Here is a 23,100-nt window from a genome sequence, read left to right on the forward strand (position 1 = left end):
AATCTCTCCTGCTCTTCCACATCACTTCCTGTTTGATCTGATTCATTCTCTCTACTGACTTCTTTACCATCCAGCAGCAGTCTCTCCAAGCGACTCACACCATAACCACTCAAATGCAGTCCATCGCTCCCATACAGTTCACTTCATCCTTCAAACTCATTGCACACATTAACAAACTGTACTGCTGTCTCCTCACACATTTCAGCCAACATATCATTCATAATCAGGAGTTCGAGGTTATATCATATTGTGTAATGTTCGTGCAAGCTCCTGATAAGATAAGTATTATTTTCAGTTATCGTTGATAAAATTACTTAATATTGCATAGTTTTGTTTGCCTTGCGTATTTTAGTGCGTCTGTTTGTGTGTTTTTGGTGTGTTATAACTTATTATTTGATAAAACACGTTGCAAATAATTATGTCACCTGTACGAAGGAAAATGGCGGCCAGTAATGATGGTTCGCCATGTTTATCAAAGAACGGTAGTATAAAAGAAATGAGTCAGTGTACTAGCTTTGAAATGTACGCTATGCGGAGTGCGGTCTGAGTGTGGATAGATGATAATAAAGGATTGAATGTGTGTAGAAAATGTAGGGAGAATGAGGAACTGAAGTGTATTTCGGATCGTGAGTGTGATATTTTTGTCAACCTTCAGAATGAAGAAAATAGCGATATGACAAGAAACGGCAAGGTTGTACATGAGAATTATGAGAGTGTGAATGTAGAAAGTGTGAATGATAGTATTAATGGTTTCTCAGAGAATATAAAAGATGAGATAGATGCATTGAGTGAGATTGCGTTGTTGAATGGTGCGATAGAAAGGGCAAAACAGCAGCTAGAGTGCATGAAAAAAAGTCGACTGAATGAACCAACCAATAATAAAAGGTATGACAGGAAAAATAGACGTATGAATGTGAACATGAACAAAATGAAGAATAGAGTGCTGTATGGAGACTCGTTAGTACGAGGTATGTTAGTAGAGGATTTGACAAAATCGTACCAACCTGGTGCGACCATAAAGGATGTAACTGAGTCTATTAGAGAGCAAAAGGAAAGGGTGAAAGAAATGATTGTTGTGGCAGGTACCAATGATTTGAAAGGAGATAAAATGGAAATGATAGAAGACCTGAATGAATTGTTTGAGGTAGCTAAAGAAAAGAGTGAGAGAGTTAGAATGATTAGGCTTTTGCCACGGTATGACAGTGAAATGTTTAAAAGGAGGGCCATAATTGCGAATGACTTTATGCGTGGGTTATGCATGATGAGTAGTGTGGAATTTGTGGACGTGTGGAGTGAGTTTGATGGGCGAAAGGATCTATATAAGATGGATGGCTTGCATTTGAATGGTTACGGTGTAAGAAGACTTGAGAAAGTGTTGCTGAATGTAGTGGATGTGCAAATTCAGGGAAACTAGATTTGTTAAGGGGGGGGGAGTAGATATACAGTCCTTAGGGAGGCAGTTGAATGTAAGAATGAATATAATATGCTAGAGCAAATAAGGACAACAAACCAGAGTGGGATAGTTAATATAAGTCATCAAGGTAGGGTTGGGGCTAATGGGGGTCTTAAATTCATGTACACTAATACTAGGAGTATCAGGAACAAGAGGGAAGAGTTTTTGGCCATGATTGGCACTCCCAGACCACAGGTTATTGGTATTAGTGAAACATGGCTGACTGTATATGATATAGCTAGTGGGATTGAATGTGATGGGTATAGTGTGTTCAGGAATGACTGAGAGAATAAAATGGGGGGAGGAGTATTGGTGATGATAGCTGATGAGCTACAGCCAAGGAGAATAGAAGTTGAATTGCAGGATAGAGAAAAGAGCACATTTGAGGCCATTTGGTGTCAGATTGTGGCTAGCAGAACTAAATATACAATTGGGTGCTGCTATAGACCAGGTGATGGAAAAGATGGTGGTGACAGTATGCACAAGCAAATAGAAGAAATGAGTGGAAGGAGGGTGATTATTATGGAAGATTTCAACTATGGTCGCATTGATTGGAGTGAGGAGAGGACACACGGGAGGAAAGAAATGGATTTTATGCGGTTATTAAGGGATAACTATCTGCGACAGCATGTAATAGAAAATACTAGGGGTCAGAGAGTGCTTGACCTAGTAATTACATCTGAGGATTTGGCTGTAACAAATATGACCACATTGTCACCAATCGGTGAGAGTGATCATAGGGTCTTGACTTGGGAGGTGGCTAAAGGTGTAGAATTTTCAATTAAGACAGGGTACATGTGGAATTATCGGGCTGGAAAGTATGACAAGCTTAGAAGTTTGATTGGCTCAGTGCCATGGCATGTACAACTGCAAGGACTAGAAGTTGATAGTGCATGGGAGGTAGTTAAGAAGTGCTTGCATGAAGCAATGGCTGACTGTATACCTAGAGTCCGAATAATAAATCAAGTAGGGGTTAAATGGATGAATAACACCATTAAGCTTGAGCTGCAAAAAAAGAAACAACTATGGAGGGAATTTAAGGAGAAAGGTGACCGGCAACCACATGAACGGTATAAAGCGCAGGCCAGAAGGGTAACGAGTGTGGTAAGAAAAGCAAAAAAGGATTACGAAAGAACATTGGCCATGCAGGCTAAAGAGAATCCTAAACAGTTTTTTAGATATGCAGCAAGTAAAAGGAAAAATGTACATGGCAAAATGATTTTAAAGATTGCCGATGGTAGGGAGGTAACTGAATCAGTTGAGATAATTGAGTTACTGAGTGAACACTTTGCAGGAATATATCATCCAGGTGGTGACATTGCAGAAACGAATAAACCAGTAGATTATACGGGAATTGTGGTAAATGAAGAGGAGGTAAGTAGTCTATTGCATAACCTCAATGTCAATACAGCTGTGGGATTGGATGGTATACCAGCTAGTGTAGTACGAGAAGCAGCTAAAGAATTGTCAGTACCCTTGACCATTTTGTTTAATTTGAGTCTCGGGTCTGGGTTAGTCCCGAGCAGGTGGAAGGAGGGGAAAATAGTTCCACTGCATAAAGTTGGTTCCAAGACTGCTGTTGTAAATTACCGAACCATTAGCATATCAGGAATCATTGTCAAGGTCTTAGAGAAATTAGTCAAGAAAAGAATACAGGATTGGATAGATGAAAATGGGATATTGTATGGGGGACAACATGGTTTTGTGAAGGGTAGATCATGGCTCAGTAACTTGCTCACATTTTATAACACAGTGACAGCTGAACTGGATAGGGGTAGTGGGTTTACAGTGATACTACTGGACCTTGCCAAGGCCTTTGATAGGATACCACATGGAACCCTAATCAGTAAACTGGAGCAGATGGGGATGGATATAGGTTTGGTGAGATGGATAGGAGGGTGGTTGAAGGAGAGATACTAGAGAGTGGTTTATTCAGGAGTGGAGTCAAAAAGACGTCTTGTGGCTAGTGGAGTGCCACAGGGCTCTGTTCTTGGACCACTGCTTTTCAATTTGTTCATCAATGATATTGGAAAGGATTTGAGAGGAAGTGTTCACTTGTTTGCTGATGATGCAAAGTTGGGTAGAGCAATTGTGAGTGCACAGGATGTCAAAATTTTACAGGATGATTTGGATAGTTTGGAGGACTTGGCTAGGAAAAATGGATGTCAGTTTAATGTGGCAAAGTGTAAGGTTATGCACTTTGGGGTGAAAAGAATAGCAGCAGCATATCGCAATGGTGGAACTGTACTCCAGGAGATGGATGAGGCCAGGGATTTGGGAGTGCTGGTGGATAGGGAGTTGAAGTTTAGGGGGCACATTGCAAAAGTGACTAAAACAGCTCACCAAATCACTTGGCTTCTGAAAAATACTTTAACATGCAGAGACAAACAAGTTGTTGTTCCTCTGTATCAAGCCTTGATAAGACCCCATCTGGACTTCTGTGCCCAGTTATGGGCACCAGGGTTTCTTCGTGATGGGGAGGAAGTGGAGAGGGTCCAGAGACGAGTGACCAAGATGATAGCAGGTCTGTGGAATGAACCTTATGAGAATAGGTTGAACATTTGTGGGTTGCAGAAATTGGACGATAGGCGAAGGAGGGGTGATATGATTGAGACATTCAAATTACTGAAAGGTTTTTATAAGATTGATCCAGAAGATATTTTTGAAAATATGACTGGTGATGGGAGGACTAGGGGGCCATGCATGGAAGCTGGGCAAGAGCGTGGTTGACAATTGTGTTAGAGCTAGGTTTTTTACTTGGAGAGTGGTGAATGAGTGGAATAAGCTTCCAGAGTCTGTTGTGGGTGCTACGACCGTGAATGAGTTCAAGGCAAGATATGAAAGATACTGTGTGAATGTTGAATAGTTGTTCCAGACATGATGTTAGGGCCTCCCTCGATGAGTCTGTCGACTCCTTGGAGTTTCCCGGAACAACAACAATAATAATAATAATCCTTGCTCTCCACCTCATCTCACAACAGTCATACCTAGGCAACATGCTGACTACCCTTCCTGTCACACTATTCTCTTTTATCCTTCTAAGCAGCCTCCTGATATCCATTCTGACGTGCTGTTTGTCCTCTGTCTGGTTTTAATAGGTACGTGTCTTCGTACCGATTAAAACCGTGAACTCCTTTGCTCGCTTCCTCCTCATATCCGATGCCTCAATCACTCGACTCATTTTACCGCCTGGAAAACATACCTTGAGCATCCTATCATCCAGCACACCTTTAGTAATGGAGTCGCCATACAATGCCACTCGCTCATCTTTCCTCAACTCTTTCATGAAATCATGATTTGTTTTAATAGTTTTTACCTGAATTTTCTTAATTTCATTCCGCATACATTTCATCTATTGCTTCATCCAATCCAATTCAACTTCCGAATTTTCGCATCACACTTCCTCTATCATTCAATCTTTCTAATTTTTCTCTTCTCACTTTCACTTTCATTCATCCTTCTGTGTTTTCGTACTTTCGGTCCAACTTTCGCTATCATTCATTCTTTAAATTTTTTCAACTTTCGATTCCCGCGTTATGCCATTTCTGGTTTCATTCGTTCTCTCAATTTCGTTTCCTTACACCATTCTCGCCTCGTTTTTGTCCTCTTTACCATCCATTATGGTTTTCAAATCACTCGTTTTCTTTTTTACTGATTTTTTAACATTTTTTCGCCTCTCTTTCACACCCTCCTTCTCTTTCAAACGTGCACTCATTTTCTCCTGTGACATTCTAACACTTTGTCATCAATTTCATATTAGCATTCATCAATTCCTCGTTCAGGTCACACTTTGCACACACCCTCCTTCCATCCACCCTAAACATCCACAAATCATTTATGTAATCGAAAGAATATATATAGCACACCTAACACTTAATGAAACGACTGAAGTCTAAGTTAAAGTCGTAGAATGACTTTATGACTATATATTATTATGATTATTTATTACATCCTCCACGGAGTCAGAAGAATCATCGTCGGAGGTTCTTTCAACTGACAACATATTCATTATACTGAATCTTAAAATTCTTAACACTTCTTGCATTTAACAACATATTCCATGAATGTGTTCCATTGACTGACAATTCTCCATGTAAAAAATCTACTCTCACACTCCTTTTCACCACACTCTTAGATAACTTTTAGGGATGGCATCTGGTTCTTCCCCTCTCACCTTCTACTCCTAATATAATCCTATCTGGATAAATCTTAAGATCATCTCACTAACTTAAACATTTCTGTCATAGCTCCTTTTTTCCTCCTATCTACCAAACAATGCAATCCACATTCCTTCTATCTTTCACCATAGCCAACATATCATAGTCTTAATTACTTGTCTCTGGACCTTCTCCAATGTTCCACATCACACTAGGTGACCAAATATGACCACATTATTCCAAGTGTGGTCTGATGAGTGCTTTATACAGTGGCACAACCACTTCCTTATCCCTACATGTCAGAGTACTTCTCATCACAGCAGCACTTTGACGTGCAGTTTTTGCAACACTTGCAATATGCCTTCTAAATTTCAGTCTACTTTCAACCATCACTCCCAAATCTTGAACCACATCCACTTCCTGAAGTACAGCACCGATAGTACAGAGTCTTGTATTTCTGCACTCCAAATTGCAACACCTTGTACTTGTTAATGTACTGTTAATTTTGACTTTTCTCCAAGTCAAAATTCTATTGAAATCCTGTGCACCAACATTAGCAGTGCTAGTTATAATTCTCCTCAACTTTGTATCATCAGCAAACAACTGAAGATCCCCCATTCAGTCCACATGATATATCATTTACAAACAAGTTAAACTGCAGGTACCCAAGAACAGAATCTTGGGGCATCCACCTGGTTACCCTCGTTTTTTGAGTCTCTGCTCTATCATCCACAACTTGCTGGTATCATTCAGAAAACCAATCTCTGATCCATCTAACCATATAAACTATCGATTCCTGTTGTTAGTAGCTTACACTAACTTATCATAACTTAACACACTCATCCCCTTATCATAAAATGCAAGTAAATTTCTAAAACAAGACCTATCCTTTACAAACCCATGCTGACCATCAAGAGAATTCTATGTCCATCAACTCAATACTGTAGTCTATTCCTAACCAATCTCTCCAACACCTTGACTTCAACTGCAATTATACAGACTGGTCTTTAATCATGCCACTCCACAAGCAAAGTTCTGTTCGAACTTTGCTTGTGGAGTGGAATGATTTTCCCTTCTTTCACTCCTTAGGAACTCTACCCACTGCAAGATTTTCATAAAACAACCAGGTCAAGGGCATAGCTAACTGTAGTGCACATTCCTTAAGAATACATGGTGATATGCCATCTTTTCCCACAACTTTATTAACATCTATCCCAATCAATACCTGATACACTTCTGATTCTTTCACTTCTAATTCTCCTAATACTTCCTTCCTTCTATATACTGCATTTATAGAAGGAAGGAAGTATCATTTACACCAGTATGATATGCACTGATAAAGTGCTCATTCAATAATTCCACTATATCCTTTACAAAGGTTACTCTGCTGTTCATGACTATCCACTAGTGACAAAATCATTCATTCTCTTTCTTGCCACTATATGTCAAGCAAGAGAATTAACCTTGGCCTGATCAGCCAATCTTCTTTCATACTTCACCTTTTCTTTCTGTAACATGCTTTTCACCATCCTAGCCTTCACTTTATACTCTTCATGGATCTAATCACCACCAAACTATCTTGTACCTCCTCCACGGCCTTTTCTTTTCCAATACAGCTTGCTTGATTTTACTGTTCATCCATTTCACTCCTACTCTCTATTTACTTGTTTAACCTTTGGTATGCAGTTATACATTGCTTGTGTCAGATACTGCCTTATGAATTTCCATGCATTGTCAATATATTTTCTGCACAGCTCATCTACCCAACATATTGATGCTAATTGACTACAGAGCTTCCAATAATCATCTGCTTTATATATCCATTTTTTGGTAGTAACCTTTTCTTGTTTCACCACTTCCCAAACAACCTCATGATTACTCTCATCAAGTGGTAGCAGTGTTTATATCTCATTAACAACATCTTGTGAAGTTATCACCAAATCCAAAACATTGAAGTCTCTAGTTTCTTCAGGGACATACTGCTTAAGATATTTATCTTTCAGAAATTTACCAAACTCACTGTCTTTGTTTTCATACATTATCAACTCCTTCCATTAATTATTCCTGTAATTAGGTGGTCCCCATCACAATCACCTTCTTTTTACATGTCCAACCAAATTGCCTAAACATTTCATAATCAGTAATTTCTACATTCCCTGACCTATAACAGCATCCCATCAGATATACTAGCCTGTTAATTTCAACTTCTCACCACACAGATTCAAAATCTGTGCATGTACTATCAACTTCTAAACTGTGTGGACACAATTCTCTGCAATCATTAACATCACTATCCCACTTCTTTTTTCACCTTCCTATCCTGGAAAATTATATATCCTTCCATTTCTATTCCCAACATCATATCCTCCTTAGACAACCAACTTTCACTAATATGAATTATCTTTGGGTATGCTGACTCAATCAATGCAACAAACACAGCTCTCTTATTTCAAATACTCCTTACATTTTTGTGTATAAACATAACAATCCCTGTGTCTTCGACACTATTCTACCAGCACCAATATTTTCTATTCTAGTTGCTATACTACACCTCTCTCTCTCTCTCTCTCTCTTCAGTCTTACCACTCCTATTTCCCTGATACTGACTCTGATTTCCATTCATACCTGTCTCATCCTCATGTTATGCATTACATCACCTTGTGAGGCTGAACCATATCTTCAACCATGTATCCATCTTCCTCCTGTCATACAATCTGTTTAGTTGTGCTATCCTGCTCAACAAGTAGACTCTGATCGTTTGCTACATTAATTTCTTGATTCTGTGCCTTCTCAGAAAACAATAGTCTTTCTAAATGCCCAATACCAAACCCATTCAAATGCAATCCATCAACTTTAAACCATTCCAACTTTCCTTTAAATTCACTCCATAGATTTACAAACTGAACCCTTTTTGCCCTCACACAACTCAACCATCTTACTACTCATTATCTCTGCTCTCCTTCTCAGTTCACTATTTTCATATCTGGGCAACATGCTAATGACTTTTTCAACAACACTATTATTCTTTAACTACTGCAACAATTTCCTTAACCCTTTAACGTATTCATCATTATTTGAAAAATAATGATGAATTTGTGCAAATGCAAACGAAATAGCCGATACACATCATTGGCAACTTTTCTCAGCTGAAAGGAAATAGGCACAAGATTGTCTAGCGTCTATATTCGGTTGTATTTATATGTGAAACCAAAATTCAAAATCAATTTTGGTGCAATAAACAAAAGACGTGTCACAGACGTCTTTGTATTTTAAGGGGTTAAGTCTCTATCAACATTTTTTTTTTTCACCAACTAAGTAATTTATGTCCACAACTACCACTAATTTTGATACCTGCTCTTTCCTTCTCTGCAATGCATCAGTTATTTTCTTCATTGTTCCACCAGCAAAGCATATTATGTGCACTTTATCAATTATCACACCTCTAATGATTGAGTCCCCATACAATGATATGTATGATTATCTTTTGACTCTTTCTTCATAGTACTAACTTCCTCCTTCTTATCAGCCAATCTCCTCTTTAGATGTTTAATATCATCTTCCAGATGTTTTATTTCACTTTTCATTTTCACTAACTCTTGCCTAAGCTCTTCTACTATGGTCCTGACTCTTGTTCCCGATTCTAATCACTGTAATCTATTTTATCAACACACTTTTATATATAATAATGTCTGCGTGGTTAGCCTAGTGGCTTTGCGCTTTGCAACCATATGCCTGGGGAAGAAGTGTCCTAGGTTCGATTCCCGTCGACGATGCGAGGGGCTTAAGGATCTTCTTCAGCCATAGCTAAGTTAGCCAGTCTTGGGAACGGACAGCAGGGTTTTTTCTGCCAGTTTATCTGGGGTTTTCCATCCCACAAGCAGGCAAACCGGTCCCGTGAACACACACACAGATTACAGTCAGGAATACTGACCCAGCCATAGGCCTGATTCGTCAGCTATGCCAGTTCCGGAGCCAGGATAAAATTTTTTTTGGGGGGGGAGACTAGATGGTGCCTTACCTCCCCATAAAAGGGGACTCACGGTCATTGCACCATCACATGGCATTTATTTCTTTTATTTATATATAATCTTCTTCTTATTGTGCTATCTTCTATCGAAGGTCAGCGACCATCTTGGCGAACAAACTGCGCTCTTGTGCTAATCTGAGCAGTTGTGCACTGCTCTTTCCTGTCCATTATATATAATAATAATAAATAATAATAATAAATTCTACTAGGCATACATATATAACTAAGTGAAGCAACTAACTATTTTAAAAAGTACATCCTCAGCACTTTTTTTTCTTTTTTCATGATTTGAAAGAGGACAACTTTACTTTTTCAGTTTTCTAAGTCATTCAGACATGACATGAATATACGTTTTATTTAAAAATTCTACTGAAATAAACCGAAAATGACATTCTATAATTATTATTATTTCAAAACCCCCAGAGTTCATAAGAGAAGTTCATCATAAGACTATTTTAGATAATAAAAAGTCAATCATACCATTCTTTAAACCCATGCACTATTTGTACACTCATCAACCTATCCTATCTGGCAATGCATTTCATGGCCCAGACACCCTCTACTTCTCATCCTCCAACTCAGGATTTCATTTTACAACTTCCAGGGATGGCCCCTTGTCTTTGTTCTTTCCACTACTTCTACCATATGAAAAATCTTCCCAGTATTAAACATGTAGAATGTTGTTTAATTTTGATGGTATATACCAGAACATAGAATTATAAACAAATAATTATTTATTGACTTATTGCTGATATTTCACTGGTGTTATAACCAGCATCTTCAGAGCACAAAAACACAGTTTGTCACAGTACATGCGAGACTACAACAACAACAACATGGTGTAACAGAGGGACAAGTTTAAAAATTGTAGCAACAACACAAAGACTAAAGTCCTAATTAGGCGCCCTCTATCTTAAAAAAAAAAAAAAAGAGAGAGAGAAAGTAGGTACTAGTTATGTCTTAAGATGACTGTCTCCCAAATCTTAGCAAATTTATACAGCCATATTTGTTGAGATTCGGAGCATGTTTCAAGGCTTCTGTTGCTTCTAAAAACAATCTCTGACATGTAAAAGCTTCTCTGCAGTACTTTTGTTTTCTTCCAGTTGATCCTGTGTGCAGGGGTATCCAAAGAATGGTCTGCTAGGCCCGACTAGCCATAGTGATAGTGCCGGGTGTATCTTTTATGTTCACTGATGCAGATATCCACAATTCTTCCTGTTTGACTGTAGTAAGCTTGATCACATGAGCAGGGTACTTCGTAGACTCCTGGATGTGATAAAAGAGGGATGTTGTCCTTGGGTGAACAGATGAGAGTTGCTAATTTGACACACGGTCTGAATACAGTGCTAAAATTTTCACAGAGCTTATCGTGTTTACTCCGTCTCTTTAAATATTTGGACATTACAATTAAAGACATAACATTTGTTATAGTTTTTATTTTAGAACATTATTGAGTTATTGACAATCATGACCTCAGAAATGCAACCTCAAGAAATGAGTTTTGTGACAGTAGTGACTGTAAGTGAACTATAAATTCTTCAACAGTCACACAAACATCAAGGAAAAAGTTATTGATCTTTTCACTCAAAACAAAACAAGAATAATATATTTTATTTTTAAGTAATTTTGAATTATACCAAACTGTATACTTTTATTGATAATAAACAATATTTTTTCATGTTTAATTTTTTTTTTTAAATTTTTACCATAATTTTGATATTTTATCCAAATGCATATACACTGTACTTACAGTGTATATGTATATTTTGAAAGTTGCAGCACCCCCACGATTTCAAGCCACGAGCCACCACTGGTGGCTAGTAGCTTAGCTAAATGTCTAGCCAGTTTGTATGTGGGACTATTTATACTATCTACAATAGGGCATAAGGGTGTTCCTTGTTTGTGAATTTTTGGTGCTCCATATATCCTGAGTAAATAACTAAGTGAAGCAACTAACTAATTTCTGTCAAGTGTGATATTTTAAAATGCTGGATTTAATATCCACTTGATTTTATAATTTTTGCATCACTAAACTGTAGCCTTTTAGCTCTTTATTTTAGTAAATACTTTTATGCACTGACTGAGAGTTCGCTTATGAAAAATACACCTCCCTGATGTTTGAAGTTCCTTAGTATTGAGAGTTCTTGCTCTCTTAAGGTTTCTGCCTGGTCTCTGATGAAAACCAACCAGTTTGAAACTGTAAGACCAGTGAAACCTTATCAAAATGGCCCAATAGGAGGTAAATATATGGATGCTTGGGCATAGCGATTATGTCCCCTATAAGGTCCAGTTAGGGCAACTCGTAAATGCTGGTGAGTGTATTACCGTAAGCTCTCTGGTCAAATTTCATACGAAACTTATTTCTGTATTTGGATTTGAAATAATGCTGGATTTAATATCCACTTGATTTTATAATTTTTGCATCGCCGAACTGAAGACTTTTGGCTCTTTATTTTTGTAAAAAAAATTCTTAACAGTTTTAAATGTCTTAATCATGTCATCTCTTCATCTCCAATCCACCAAACATTTGCACACTATCAGTCTATCCTCATAACTAACATTGTACAGTCCTAATATCATTTTTTTTTATCTGTCTCTGTATCCTCTTCAAATTGCAATGACCAGGTCTGAGTACAATAATCCAGATGTGACATGATCAGAACTTTATACAATGGAATCACTATTCTTTTGTATCTGCTGGTCAAAGTTCTTCTTAATATTGCAACAGTCCACTTTTGCAATATGTCCCCAAAATTCATATTTTTACTGATTATCACCTCAAGATCCCTTCTCCACTTTCTCTAGTACAGTTCCATTAATAGAACATGCAGCTTGCCATCAGTGGATCCCAAATTTCAAAACTTTATATTTAGATGCATGAAACTGCCACTGCCACCATTCATTTGTCCATCTCTCCAGCTTACTGCAAATCCTCCTCAAGGGCTACCACATCAACAGTATTACTAATAGCCCTTCCAATCATCACATCACCTGCAAATAAGTGAATATCTCCCGGAAACTCAGTGACAATATTCTTGACATAAAGATTAAAAAGCAAAGGTCCTATTGACCCCTGTGGAAAACTCTATTTGTAACCTTCCTTTTCCTTGATGATGCTTCCTTGAAACAACCCTCTGATATTTATGCGCAGTGTAGCAGAGACCAGATATACGGTTAACTAAGCTCCTGGCTAATGTGAAACACAAGCAATATATGTTCAGGGTGAATGAACATATTAATTAAATCATTTTCTTCATTCCTCAATATTTTCATGGTGGATAACCATAGCAAGCTTGAAGTATGTGACTTTATAAGGACTTTTCAACTGCAGTTGAATTAGCCAGTCTCATAACAAAATGGAAGGATTTTTAACCCAGAAATTCATGTCCTGTAAAACAGACAAACCAACCTGAGAATGCATGAAATTGAGGAACACATTAAACAAACAAGATTAACTCCTCTAGGAACATTTATTAGGCTTCTATGACCCTGTCTAGCTTTGGCTATGGCAGACCAGTGAACCTAACACGTTAAGGAAATAACTGGGTTAGGTTGTTTTGAATCCAACCAAAAAAATCACCTGAGGTTATAAGGCCAGTGTTTTATGCTGGTATTAATGGCCAGTGTTAATTACCCATATTCTTCTGATCAGGGGATCAAAATACTTGAGTTTCTGGGAAGGAAACGTTATTTTTTTTATTAGGCAATTTATTTGCATTCAGGATATAAGAAAAGTAAAACATAATGGTGAGTGGAGATGTTTTGCTTTAATTTTTTAATTTTAAATTTAGCATACAGTACTTACTTGTAACCATGAACTGAAGTATCATATCGTGTTTTCGTTTTGAAGTAACTGAACACAAATTTCACTTGTTCTCCTGGCTCTCCCCAGAAGATGTACTGACAACTGATATTCGAAGGGTAATTAGCAGGATATCGGGGTGAATTAAAATCACCTGTTTTGTGACTGCTACTCCAATAACTAAAATGGCAAGTGCCATCAGGAGATGGAGTTCCAGGAACTTTGTAATCTGTTGAAAAAAATATATTTCTAGCTGAAAATTGTCTTTTTAAGGGATTAAGAACACTTTTCAGATGTTATATTCATCAGAGATAATTTTATATGCAGAATTTAAGAGTACTTTCTTTAGAGAGAAATTATGGATCTATTTCTCCTAAAATTTATTGTTAAAAAGTATTGAGAAAGTATGAGATTCACTGCAACTTGGTTGATGCTATTAGTTTTTTATTAGTAGTATTTTTATGTGAATTCCATTAAAAAACATTTGTACACCTTACATATATTTTAGTATCATGAGCATTAGATAGGGGCTAAGGGTCAGATCAGTGTTACTCAAACTTCAGATATCCATGTATCCCTTCTTAAATTTTCATTATTATCAAGTATCCCCTTTTCAAAATAATAATAAATAATAAATAAATAAATAAAATAAAAAATATATTTCATTGTAAATGTCTATTTTATTTAAATTTAGATATACATGTAAACAAAAAACATGATTTCTTTTTAACAGAACAAAATTTATAAAGATACTATAAATTTTTACTTAATTGAAATAATTTATCATCAATGAGAGGAGTGAAATTGCTTATGGTGGGATAAAATTTCAGCAAAATTTGGCTCTATAGTTAATTTCAATCTCAGATGCTGTTTGACATCTATGTGGTTCCTCTTCTTCATCTTAATATCTACAAGGGCCGAAAATCCAACTTCGCACAGATATGAACTTGGAAATGAAAAAATGAACCTTAGAGCTTTATCTGTTAATTCAGGAAATTCATTCTGTATTTGCAGCCAAAATGATGATAACATATTCTTGTTGTATTTATTTTTTAGGCAACCATCAGAAGCTAGTTCTAAAAGTTGTTCTTCTTCTATTGGTGACAGATCCTTCGGCATAGATTTGTTGATATTGAAAGGGTATCTTATCCACTCAATATTAATGTCCAATTCAGGGAAATACTTTTCTAGATTCATTTGTAAGCTTTGTAAATGCTGCATGATAGTAATTTTCACGTCATTATCAGTTTGTTCATTTGAACTTGCGAGCAATCATGAAGAGATGAAAACACGTCAAATTCTCCATTACCAACCCACTTTTGCCATAACTTCATCTTTGCCAATGTGGCATTCATTTTATCTTGAACATGAAATATAGAAATTTTCTTGCCTTGTAAAGACAAATTAAGATTATTTAATACAGTAAACGTATTTGCCAGGTATGCTAATTGACCGAGCCATTTCCAATTATGTAAATGATTTTTCAATTCAGAATTTTCACCGAGAAAAACTTGTAGTTCATTCCAAAGTTCAAATAAATGAGCAAGGACTTTGCCACGAGAAAGCCAATGAACATCGGTATGGAAAAGAAGTTGTGTATGATTACTTCCCATTTCTTTGCAAAGTTGAGAGAAAAGGCTAGCATTTAGAGGATGGCATTTAATATAATTTATGATTTTTACAGCTTCATCCAGAACTTTTCTTAGGTCTGTAGACATCATATATGTAGCCAAAGCCTCCCTGTGTATGCAGAAGTGTCGACTTTGCATCTGGTGCAACAGCTTGAATCCTTGAAATAAGCCCTTTTTTAGATCCGCCCATGGATAACGCTCTGTCAGTGCTTATTCCAACACAACTTTTCCAATCAAGCTTGTTTTGATGGATAAATGTATTTATATTGTTGAATACTTCTTCTCCCGTTGTATGTTCTGGAAAGGGTTGGCAAAATAAAAGGTCATCATGAAGTTTTTGATTTTTTTCATACCTATGAACACTAGAAGATTTGCAAAATTTATAATGTTGGTGGATTCATTGACATGCAATGCATAATAACAACTTACGTATATTCGATAACAATGTTTGTTTTATATTTTCAGCTATTTCAGTGATTCTTTGATAAACAGTACTATTTGAAAGGCAAATCCACTCAAAAGATTTTTTTGCATTATCTCTGATCACAATTTCTGCTATTATTTTTCTGTAGACTTGACTAAAGTTTCACCAATTGTTTCTGCCGAACCACTTTTTCATATTAATAGCAACACACGATATGAAGCTTCTAAAGCCTTCATAATATCTCTTCCTGACATGATTGACATCATGTCAGGAGATTCTTATAACTTTTTTAGTTTATTTTAAAAACATTCTACAGGTTTGTCCTTGTATTCATAATGTTTCAATTGAAAATGGCGATTTAAATTAGATGGTTTTATGCTTTCATTTTTTAAAGTTTCACCACAAATGACACATAATGGAATAAGTGTCTCTTCGTTTCCCATCCATGAAAATCAACATTTCAAGTAATTCATATTGTACTTACGAAGTTTTTCCATCTTCTTCCTAGTTGGTTCTATAGAGATGTCAGACGACACACCCTTCTCAATTTCATTTGATCCAGATACAATATCAACGTTTTCTTGTTGCTTACAGCTACTTCGAGATAAAACTCACCATTGACCATCTGGCCAGGCGGAACAAATTCTTTGTGGATAATGCCCTGATACTCAAAACACCACGTTTCATCACCAGTAACGATCGTTTCAAGGAAGTTTGAGTCCTTATGAGCAGTTTTAATGAGGTCCTTGTAGTGTCGGTCAACTTGTGGGGAACAAGTTGACTGACAGTTGATTTTGGAATCCCCAATTCATCTTCAATCAATCTTACGGGCAATTTCGGGTTTTCTTTGATGAAATCACGCGCTTTTTGGATGTTAACTTCGCTCAGTCCAGTTTTTGAACAGCTCGGCTTTTCGTCTTCCCCAAGCGTCTCCCGATCACTTTAAAATCGCTTAAACTATTCGTAAACTTGAGTACGGGATAAGCATTCATCACTGTATGCTTTTTGAAGCATTTGATGCGTTTCGGTAAAACTTTTACCAAGTTTAACATAAAAGTCAATCCCAGCTCTCTGTTTGAAACTCATTTTCCAACCATTCGTCAAAACATACTGTCACTCTTGGCACTATAACTTGGCTTCTAATGAAACAAATGTCATAAACAGTTGACGCAACACTAATGAAAGCTGCCGCTTTCAACAACAAAAAGATACAACAGGTGGTGCCACTTGTTTCTTCTATTTTCGAAAAGTTCGGTTTCTTTTTGGACAGAGGGATGTAGGTGGCCATATTGATCTCTATTTTATCAGAAGCTGTTCTTTAACAGCTCAAAGGTATTGCGATGAGATTTTGGACCCTATAGTTCGTCCATATGCTGCTGCAATTGGCCAAAAATTCATTTTTATGGATGACAATGCTTGTCCACACTGTGCAAATTTGGTACAAGAGTGGTTTGAGGAAGAAGGTATTGAATGAATGGACTAGTCTGCCTGTACAAAGGATTGTGATCCAATCCAACATGCCTGGGATGCTTTAGGTAAGCACGTTTCTGCTCGACTAGTGCCACCACAGTTCAAGAGCTGGAAACTGCTCTCACAGAAAATTGGGATAATATTATTATTATTACATGACACCTCCAGGGAGTCCAAAGGCTCATTGAGGGAGGGCACCTATTCTTCAGCTCTGTCAACAGCACTCAATCCACCAACGAACTGCAACTACACCAATGGCATCTACTGCACACCACTACTATTTTCACAGACAAACATCCATGCCCACAGCGGGATTCGAACTCGCAGCCTTTTGGCTGATGAGCAGATATGCTAACCACTCGGTCAACCAGGCCGGATTGATTTGATCATCTTATCCAGTACATGCAATTAAGATGTATTGATGTTTTGGCTGTTAATGGAGACCATAAGCCCTATTAAAAATTAACAAAAGCATTTTTTGGCTATTCTTATTGTTATTCTTGTTAAAATTATTTCATGCTAAAATGTATAATTTGAGGACAACATAGGTCGTTGTCCTATGTTGTCCAACGACCCCCTGTATTCTGTGGCGTGTATCCAGAGCATGGTCTGCAAGACCAGAGTGGCTGTACTGGTGAACAAGACCACTAAAAGCCAACATATCCAATAAGGAATATAAAGCTCTGTAGGAAATAAAGAAAAACAAAGAAATAATAATCACGAAAGCTGATAAGGGAAACGTCACTGTAGTACTAAACCAAATGGACTACACAGGTAAGCTTAATGCTCTATCATTAGATCGGGCTTACCTCCCCATTGAATACAATCCCACCAACTCACAAATTAGAAAACTCCATAGGCTCCTTAAGAAGGTCACTTCTTGGCCTGTAAAAGTTACTAACAAATTAAAACTGTATAACTCTATATTCCCCAACCCCCATATATATGGACTCCCAAAAATACATAAAGAAAATGTGCCATTACATCCCATAGTGGATGGCATTGATTCCCCCACATGCAAATTAGCTAAACATTTGGCCAAAGTGCTCAGACACTATACTGGCAACACACCATCACACATAAAAAACTCTTCCCACTTCAAAGCCAGCATAGAAAACCTTACACTCCAACATACTGACATAATGGTCAGTTTTGACATCTCCTCCTTATTCACAAATGTCCCACTCAAGGAAACCTTGAGTGGGACATTCTAAGCTAAATTTCCTCCCGATATCTCTGCCCTATAGTTCACAATGAACTCGGGCTATTTCGTTTGGCAGGGAAATTTCTACAAACATATAGAGAGGACAGCCATGCATTCACCACTCTCCCCACCCTTGGCCAACTTCTTTATGGAGACTTTTGAAGCCTTAAACTCTGCCCCACAAAAACCAACCATATGGCTTCGCTATGTTGATGATGTGTTCGCTATTTGGCCACATGGCTCTGATACACTCCTCTCCTTCTTAACATACTTAAACAACCAACATCCCAGAATCAGTTCACCCTAGAAAAAGAGGAAAACAACAGCCTCCCTTTCCTAGACACACTAGTCACCTGCCAGCCTGATGGAACCTTGGTTTTCTCAGTTTATAGACACCCCACCCATACAAGCAGATACATTCACTAACAATCCCCCCCTAACAACAATATGGAATTATTAAGACACTATACAACAGGGCTAAACTAATCTGTTCAAATGACAATGCCCTAACCACTGAACTTAATCACATCCTCAACACTTTCTCAGCCAATGGCTACCCCCCCCCCCAAAAAAAATTCCAAAAAATATTGAAACCAGTAAACCACACCCCCCCCCTTTCACAATAAGGATTACGTTAAATCCATCACCTACATCCGAGGCACCTCGGAAAAAATTACCAAAATCTTAAAAAAACATGACTTGACCTCATGTTAGAGACCATATAGAAAATTGGCATCCCTTATCCACTCCACTAAAGACCAACCACTTCCCCTAGACCAACCTGGTGTATACCACGTCCCTTGCAGCTGTAAGCTGTCCTACTTTGGCAAAACAGGCAGGACGGCGATTATCAGAATTTCAGAACACAAGGACTACATCTGGTTTCACCAGTACAGCCACTCTGGTCTTGCAGACCATGCTCTGGATACACGTCACAGAATACGGTGGAAGAAAGCCACAGTAATACACCGTAGCAAGTTCAAATTTGAAAGACTATTCATGGAATCAACCTCAGCCCTAAGAAACATGCCAAACCTCAACAAATTTGGTTGCATGAGACGGCCCCAAATTTGGGAGATGTACATCAGGAGACCTTCAGCCCAATGGCCAAGAATACCTACATAGCCTGCTAGGGGAAACTATCAAGATTTTTAGGAGAAACAATAGCTTCCTCGCTTCGTCCTCATTTACTGTATGTAGTGCCTGCGTGCACGTGTCTTTATCTTAAGTTCCTTTGAAGATGGCAACGTGACGTTGTCGAAATATTGGAAATATATATTAAAGTTCCTAATTATATGAAGAGCCAAAGGCTTCAATTCAGCAACATGAACTTATTTAAGTTAAGAGATATTACATCCCATATTGTTTCTTAGCAGAATAAGAAATTCAAAGTTTCATGCCGAATATAGAAACTATATAAAGTTTGGCGATTCCAAGCGTAAACAAATACCTGGATAGTGCAGCACCTGACCCATTTGGTAGTGCAAGCTGAGGCAACTGATAGCAATGGTGGAGCAAGTTCCGATCACTATTCTTGGTATTTACCCATAATGTGAACTTAGCTCCTAGGAGCTGTATTACTATTCTACATTATGAGAGAAGGTCACTACCCAGACCAGTTTCAACCTTTATTGAGCCAAACACAATGTTTTGAGTGGCACCCATGTTTTATGAAGGCAGAACCATCTTGGAGGACAACCGTGCACCAGAACAACCCATGAAAATGTCTAAAAAATTTCAACAGATTATCTGTGCAGATCTATCCAGGAAGTTGCTGACAGAGTTGGGATTTCATATAGAGCAGCTCAAGCAATTATCGTGAGAGATTTGAACATGCATCACATTGCTGCCAAGTTTATTCCCCCATCTCTTTATTGGGGGAAGGAGTACTGTGTGATCATTTATCATGATCTTTGTGAAAAGGCCATTGATGACCCAACCTCCATCTCGAGGGTCATGACACGGAGACAAAACAGGAATTGTCACAGTGAAAGAGCCCCATTCGCCAAGAGGAGTGTGACAAAGTGCATGCATGTTGATCATCTTTTCAACGTTAAGGGGACTGTGTAGCAGGAATTTGTCGCACCAGATCACTTAATTAAAATGTTTCTGAAAAACTGCATGGACTTTTCATTAACATGGATGGTCACCACAAAAGACTGGAACTGTGGCAAAACTGCGAATGGCTCTCTATCATGACAACGCAGCACCTTAACAACATGAGAATTTTTGGTGGCAAACAGCATGGTGTTCATTCCACCTCCTCCTTACTTGCCAGATTTATCCCCTTGTGAGTTCTTTTTGTTTCCAAAAATGAATTTGAAGCTGAAGAGGGCAGTGGTTTGAAACTTAAGGAGATCCAAGACGAATTGCAAGCGGTGCTTGATGTGCTTCAACAAAAACGCTTCCAGAAAGCATTCAGAGCATGGTGAAAGCAGTGAGATCACTGAATAAACTTGAAGGGGGTTCCGTCTAAATATAAACTATTACAGTGGTGCCTTGGTTAACGATGGTAATTCGTTCCAGGATTACCGTCATTATCCAAGGCATGATTCCCCATAAGATTTAACTGAAAATTAATTAATTTGTTCCAGCTCCTCCCCGCAACCATAGTACATATTAAAAATGCAGATAAAACTCATTTAAAATGTCATAAAAATATGGTAAATATCATTTATTTATTATACAGTATTGCTACAAAAAAATTAACATTAATAAAATGAATTGTTCATGAAAACAGTTTTTAATTATCAATCTTCACCAAAAGGACAATTGGGCTCACTTCGGAGTTTTTGACAAATGGACCTGTAAAAAACATGTCTAGGGTTGTTTGCTTCTGCCTCTTTTTTAAAATGTTTCTGAAAAACTGATCTGCAGTTCTGATAACCTCAGATTTGTTTGGATTCGCTTTCATAGCAACATTTTGAACTTCCTCCCATTTTGTCAAAACTTTGATTTCAGCAGTTGTAATTTGTTCTTTCTCTCCATCCTCATCTTCAGGTGAAATTTCCATTTCCTTTTCTTCACATTGCTGCTTGAAAAGTTCTTTTAGCTCGTCAGTAGTCAGTTCTCGGTCATGCGTCTCCAATAATTCTTCAATATCTTCTTCCTCTACTTCCAAGTTAAGATCATGAGCAGTTGCCACAATATCCTTTACCAATTTGTGTCCTTCATCTGAAGTTTCTTCGTTACCAAAGGAAGGACACAGTTTCCTCCATGCTGCTTTGAGACATTTCATTGTTACTTCTTGCTAAGCCTTTACAATTAGCCTAATTGCTATGACAATGTTGAATTCTTCCTTCCAAAATTTTCTTAGGGTTATGTTGGTAGTCTCACACATTTCAAAGCACCTGGTAAAAATTGCCCTTGTGTAAAGATTTTTAAAATTTGCAATTATCAGCTGATCCATAGGTTGAATCAGAGATGTAGTCTTGGGAGGAAGAAAATTCACCTTGATAAAATCTAATTCCTCTGGTAGCTCTTCTTGTATGCCCGTTGGATGGCCAGGTGCGTTATCCAAGGTTAAAATGGCTTTTAGAGGCAGATTGTTTTGCTCAAGATAGGCTTTGACAGTTGGTCCAACACTTCGCGAATCTAGTCTCTAAATTCTATTCTTGTTACCCAGGCTTTGCTGTTAGACTTCCACAGAACACCGAGATTGGATTTAGAGACACTGAACTTTTTGAATGCTCGGGGATTCTCTGAGTAGTAGGTTAACATTGGTTTTACCTTGCAGTCTCCACTTGCATTTGCTGCTAAAAGCAATGTTAACCTATCATTCATTGGTTTATGCCCGGGAAGTGTTTTTTCTTCTTTTGTGATAAATGTCCTGTTGTGCATTTTCTTCCAAAATAACCCAGTCTCATCACAATTGAAGACTTGTTGAGGTAGGTATTCTCCTTCTTCTATAATTTTTGTAAAACTATTGACAAATTTATCTGCTGCTGCTTTGTCAGCACTAGCTGCCTCTCCATGTCTGACCACACTATGAATTCCTATTCTTTTTTTAAAGTTGTCAAACCAACCTCTGCTACCTTTGAAATCATCATCATCTACCTGATCTTGATCCCGAAGTCTTCTTTTTCAAATCTTGATAAATCTGTTTAGCTTTCTGACAGATTGCATTTTGAGATGTAGTATCACCCGCCATTTCTCTTTCTTGATCCAAATTAGTAATAGATTTTCCATTTGCTCAAAAAGAAGCCCTCTGACATTCAACCTTGAAGTTCCCTTTTCTGCCTATCAACCAATTTCTGTAACATACAGATCTTCAACCTGTTCTCCCTAGGTTCATCCCATAGACCAGCTATCATCTTGGTCACTCGCCTCTGGATCCCCCCCAACCACCACCAAGAAGAGACCCTGGTGCCCAGATCTGGGCACAGTATTCAAGATGGGGTCTTATCAAGGCTCGATAAAGAGGAATAATAACCTGCTTGTCTCTCCTTGTCAAAGTATTCTTCAGTAACCAAGTTATCTGATGAGCTGATTTAGACACTTTTGCTATGTGCCTCCTAAACTTCAACTCCCTATCCACCAAACTCTCCAAAATTTCTGGCTTCATCAATCTCCTGGAGTACAGTTCCACCAATATGGTATACTGCTGCTAATCTTTTCACCACAAAATAGATAACCTTACACTTTGCTATATTAAACTGACATCCATTCTCCTGAGCCCAGACTGCCAATCTATCCAAATCATCCTGCAAAATTTTGACATCATGTGCATTCACTATTGCTCTACCCAACTTTGCATCAGCAAATAAATGAACAGTTCCTCTCAGACCCTTTCCTATATCGTTAATGAACAAATTAAATAACAGTAGTCCAAGAAGAAACCCTGTGGCACACCACTAGTCAGGCCTTCTTTTGCACTCTACTCCTGAATAAACCACTCTCTGATATCTCTGCATCAACCACCCTCCTATCCAT

At 37.8% G+C, this 23,100-nt stretch overlaps 1 protein-coding gene across 1 annotated transcript in view; it reads right to left on the reverse strand.

Annotated features, from left to right (window-relative positions):
* LOC150099409 (tolloid-like protein 2) overlaps positions 1-23,100 on the reverse strand; it is a 781,663-nt gene that overhangs the window by 193,083 nt on the left and 565,480 nt on the right. The window contains exon 11 of the mRNA XM_090403893.1: positions 13,443-13,668. Within this exon, the coding sequence (XP_090260019.1) occupies positions 13,443-13,668 (226 nt within the window). The remainder of the gene's footprint in view (positions 1-13,442; positions 13,669-23,100) is intronic.

This window comes from Typopeltis vanoorti, chromosome 14 (assembly GCF_054136105.1).
Source record: "Typopeltis vanoorti isolate ZY-2024b chromosome 14, IOZ_Tvanoo_1.0, whole genome shotgun sequence".
Classification (NCBI taxonomy): domain Eukaryota; kingdom Metazoa; phylum Arthropoda; class Arachnida; order Uropygi; family Thelyphonidae; genus Typopeltis; species Typopeltis vanoorti.